The sequence below is a fragment of the Lactuca sativa genome, chromosome 2 (assembly GCF_002870075.4).
Source record: "Lactuca sativa cultivar Salinas chromosome 2, Lsat_Salinas_v11, whole genome shotgun sequence".
In the NCBI taxonomy this organism is placed as follows: domain Eukaryota; kingdom Viridiplantae; phylum Streptophyta; class Magnoliopsida; order Asterales; family Asteraceae; genus Lactuca; species Lactuca sativa.
The window spans coordinates 176,269,776-176,274,545 of NC_056624.2; the positions used below are offsets into that span (position 1 = coordinate 176,269,776).

Genomic DNA, 4,770 nt, shown 5'->3' on the forward strand with positions numbered 1-4,770 from the left:
TTCACTAACAACCTTTTTATTTTTTTACTTGCATTTGCCTCATTATAACCTTTTTTTTCATCTTTTTCTTGAAAATCTATATTTTTGTAAATACAAGTTACAAGACCGGTATATACAATAGTATCAACCTATATATTTTGCTAACAACAAATACAGTGATATATACATTTTATCAATACAATTGTAAAATTAAATTAAAAAACAAATTAGACGGCAAAAAACTAAATATAAATTGTATAAAATAGTCCCTAAACTCTTCTCAACTTTACTTATAATATGCATTATAATACTTCTTTTTACATTTATGGCCTCTACATTCTTATGGATTATTCATAAACAATCTAACTTACAAAAATAGTCCCTAAAATCTTTTCAATTTTTAATAATTCAGATAACATTCATTTCTTTTAATTTTAGTGTTTTCTAAAGTTGTGATATACACAAGAAAACCACTAAGTAAAAACCTGTAGCAAAGCGCGGAATCTAATACTAGTTTTGTCTATTAGGTAAACTAGTAAACTGATATTGCATAAATCTGGTAATTGGATGAAAGTATAAGATTTGAAGTTTATGTATAAGATCGGGTTCAAGAAATGGTATGAAATACAAGAGCTATATGTAGTCAAAATAATATGGAACAACATCAATGGTGATTTATTTCATATGTGGTGAGTATTTACAAAAGTTATGAAATTGAGATACAATCCCAGTATGATTATGATATATAATTTTTATACTTTCCGGCATTGCACATGTGTGTGTGTGTGTTTGTTTGGTCAATAATATAAAACAATAAATATGGGTATGGCATAAAGCATGCATTAACCATATATTGCATGACATAGTGTAAAAAGCGTGATTTGAAATCTTATTTGCATGTGGACATTGACTTAATTTCTCAATTTTCCCTAAAGTATGCAACACATCACACGACGTTCAATGGTGACTTCATGAAATATTTGCTCCTATACTAGTGTAGTCATAGTGAGCTCAATCAATTGGTTATGGACCACCCACCAATATAGAATATTTGTTTATGTGTAATTGAGTCCAAAATTGAAACCGGTTTCAATAACATTGGTGAATAAAGATTAATATTTCGAATATTTTAAAGATGGAAGAATGTGTATGATATTGATATGGCATGCTTTTATAATTATAAAGATTCAAAAATAAATTAAATTATTCGTCTGCCAAGTGCCAACACCATCCCCAACTCAAACTACAATAAACATATGCAGAAAAAGGTATGAACTTAAAAAAGAATTCCCAAAAAAATCATGTATCTCTTTTTCTTTTTTCTTTCGTCACAAATAAATCAAAGAGCATACACTCAAATATACACTTGTACACAAATGACAAAACTTACCTCACCCCCTCCCGCCATTGCCATGGCGCTGGTTTCTAAAGAAGCTAAGCAGCGATTGAGCCTGCAAAATAACAATTTCATCATGTCAAATAAATAAATAAACTTGAATTAATCGATATCGGAAAACACACACACACACACACCTTTTCCTTGGCTCTCGGTGTACCGGACTGTGACAGAGCCACCAACGGTGGAACTGCTCCTTCCTGAAGAACAATGTTGCAAAACCGACTGCTATTTGTACACAGTTGCAGAAGGGCGGCGGCGGCATTCTCCTTCCCTCGAGCCGAACCTAATTCAACCACTTCAACAAGCATTGGAATACCACCCTCCTGACCGATAGCGGCTCTCCCCTCCGGGAGAGTCGCAAGATTCGACAGAACCGCCACCGCCTTGTCAACCATCCCACCGGCGGGATCCATTAGCTCTACAAGGTACTTCACCGCTCCCGCCTGCACAATACGCGCCTTGTTTTCGTGAAATATTGATAGATTGAACAATGCGGTGGCTGCGTCTTTCTTTCCTCTCGGAGTTCCGTGCCCTAATAAATCAACCAGAGGTCCGATCGCTCCAGACCTCCCGATTCGTATCTTGTTATCTTCGATTACCGATAGACTAAACAGTGTCGCGGCGGAATTCTCCTTCGCCTCTGAGCTTCCGGTCTCGAGGACGTGAATCAGAGGTTCAATCGCGTCGGCGTTGGCGATAGCGGCTTTATTGATGTCGTTGATTGATAAGTTCAGAAGTGCGGTGACGGAATTTTCCTGGACTTTTTGGTCCGACGAATATAAGAGACCGATTAACAAGGTTATAGCACCACAGTTTGCTATCACGATTCGATTATCCATATTATGTCTCGCAAGTAATCTGAGTTCACCGGTGGCGTTCCTGACTGTATCAATGGAAGCGCTGCTCAAGTCGCTGACCAATTTCTTCACCTGCGTTTCGAGTTCCGTGAGATCAGGTCTCGCTTCAGTAGCAGAAGAAACAACTCTCGGCCCAAAAGATGATCTCCGCCATATTTGGTTTCGTGCTCTGTTTCCAAATCGAGGTGAAACTGCATGCCGGGAAGCAGCAATGGCAGCCTGAGGCTCTGCCGCCAGCTCCCCTGAAGCATCACTGTTGTAAGCGGTTGCCGGAGTTGAAGAAGACGACTCAATTGCAGGTGCCTCCGGTGGTGATCCTTCATCCACTCCAGATGGTCCAGGTCCAGGTCCACCGGAATCCAAACTTTTCTCACCGGATTCAACCGTATTAAACTCATTCCCCTTTCCAGAATCTTCTGAAGATGAATGAACATGACGATGCACTGGAGAAGAAGCTTCTTCCTGATGGATTCCATTTGATCTAGGTGAAGTAGGTTGATTCAAGGTTAACCTTAATGGCTGCTTTACAGGGTCTGGGAGTTTAACATTGTGGGATTCACACCAATTAGCAATCAATGCTTTCACAGTGTAATTAGGAATCAAATTATTATGAACAAGAGTTTGCATTGTTTTAGGGCAAACATTGAGTCCAAGATCGATCCAATTACGAATATACCCCCGCTCATATGTCTGCCCAGAAGCTACAATCACAGGGTCTGTCATCAATTCAAGTGACAGTGGACAACAGAAGTCTGGAGGAATTGGAACAGGGTTAGAGCTTTCTGATTGTTTCATTTCCACAAAGCAATCATGCATGTGTGTAACAAGAGCAATCATTTCTTCAATATACTCCAAATCCCCTATCTTTTCTGCTTGTTCAGCATTCTCCTTCAAGTTTTCAAGTGCAACAGCTTCGATTAGAAGTTCTTGATTTGTTCTTAAGCTTAACAAATCAGCAATTTTTGACCTAGTTTCTGAGCTGGGATCAGATCCTTCCACTTGTTCCCTTATAGCTTTTAAGACAATAGCCGATGGCTTTTCATATCCCATATGTTTCATTTTCTGAATGCAAATTTATAATCAGTTCAAGAACATAAAACTTTAAAGTAGAATGATAAAGGTAAAGGTACCTCAAGAGATGATGAATTTAGTTCACAAGATGATTGAAGAAGCTCAAAGATTTCCAAGCAATGTGTTTGGACCTTTGTAAACAATGATTCGGCTTTCAAAACCTTTAGAATACAAAAAAGAGATCGGGGTTATAACTTATAAACTCTGATTGTGTTTCAGAATATTGAAACCTTGAAGTGTTGGGTTTTGAATACATACAAAGTAAACTTTACTCATCAATGGATGACAATCTTCAAAGAGCTCCTTGAGTTCATCAACAGATTGACTCATGTCTGTAAATTCATTCTGTAGTTGTTGTTCATCTGAAGCCACTGGTGTATTGATAATAGACTCGAGTATTGGTTTAATTAACTTGAGTAGTTCTTCGATGGTGGTGTAGTACTTTTCCACAATTTCACAGCATAATCCATTATCAAGGGGTGACAGATGAAGAAAACTAGAAATGTTTTTTACAAGTGTTTTCAGTAGTGATATCTCCATCACACCTGTGTAAGGAAATAACCAATCATTCATTAATAAATTTATTGATAAGCTCATGAGTGTTTATATTAGTTGTAAAGGACAAACAGCAAACTATTATCCAGAAATAAAGTAAACACAAACAGCACCAACTAACCTATTTCTGCAAACTTGTGATTTGTGATTTGATATGATCTTGTTCACATTGATGATCCCTATAGAATCCAGTGGTGAAATCCTTTGGATTTATGGCCACTCTTTGATTGATAGAACTGAGAAGTTGGATTATACCTTGCACACTGTGGATTAAAAATTCAAAAGGAAGTGAAATCAATGATGGCGAATGAAATTCCTAAATCCTAACATCATGGTATGCTAATTATATGTGTGAATCAACTCAATTGGGGAAAGGAATTACAGTTCGCTTCTAGTTCTACTACAAACGGTGTAGAGAAGCAATTACAGATTATAAGATGAAAACCTCATCCAAATGAACGCAATCAAAACCTAAAAAATCAAATTAACCATGATTCGACCAAATTCGACTTACGCTTGTGATCTCAAACCATGAGAATGAAGTCTATATAGGAATTGAAGGTATTAGTGCTCGATTCCGAATATATAAACGCGCGAAGAATAAGAAACGTTCAATAGCAGGTTTTCAATTGACCAAACATCAAATGAAAACGCGTCGAGTAGAACCATTGAATTAGTCCAACAGAAATCAAGAACAGTGATATGGAACCCTAGAAAGAGAAGATCAGCAGAAAATGAAGAGAATAAGAGCTCACCTGGAGGACTATCGGCCGACTTTTGGTTGATACTAGTTTGAAGAAATTGAATTGAAATTGATTCCTATAATTTCTGAAGAGATGATTGTTCCAGTTGTGATTGGCTCTTTATTTCATTTTCGTTATGATTTTAATTTGTCTCGTCATCATTCGA

At 37.2% G+C, this 4,770-nt stretch overlaps 1 protein-coding gene across 3 annotated transcripts; it reads right to left on the bottom strand.

Annotated features, from left to right (window-relative positions):
• Positions 1-1,163: 1,163 nt before the first annotated feature.
• LOC111902758 (U-box domain-containing protein 4) lies at positions 1,164-4,770 on the bottom strand. 3 transcript variants are annotated; one of them, XM_042899280.2, is made up of 7 exons: positions 4,617-4,770; positions 3,983-4,124; positions 3,565-3,851; positions 3,366-3,467; positions 1,513-3,297; positions 1,370-1,430; positions 1,164-1,222 (listed from the first exon to the last, which is right to left on the bottom strand). In XM_042899280.2, the coding sequence occupies exons 3-6, from the start codon at positions 3,844-3,846 to the stop codon at positions 1,371-1,373; spliced, it is 2,229 nt and encodes a 742-aa protein (XP_042755214.1). In that variant the 5' UTR covers positions 3,847-3,851; positions 3,983-4,124; positions 4,617-4,770; the 3' UTR covers positions 1,164-1,222; position 1,370. The 3 variants fall into 3 exon arrangements, with proteins under 3 accessions (XP_042755214.1, XP_023754334.1, XP_023754335.1); XM_023898566.3 differs by having other exon boundaries at positions 1,164-1,430; XM_023898567.3 differs by lacking the exon at positions 4,617-4,770 and adding an exon at positions 4,376-4,601 and having other exon boundaries at positions 1,164-1,430.

What these genes read in the sequence shown, in the direction of transcription:
- LOC111902758 (XM_042899280.2), bottom strand. Translation starts at nt 3,846, where the DNA reads ATGGAGATATCACTACTGAAAACACTTGTAAAAAACATTTCTAGTTTT. An exon ending in TAAATTCATCATCTCTTGAG is followed by an intron (nt 3,298 to 3,365) that starts GTACCTTTACCT and finishes ATTTGCATTCAG; the next exon opens with AAAATGAAACATATGGGATA. An exon ending in CACCGAGAGCCAAGGAAAAG is followed by an intron (nt 1,431 to 1,512) that starts GTGTGTGTGTGT and finishes GTTATTTTGCAG; the next exon opens with GCTCAATCGCTGCTTAGCTT.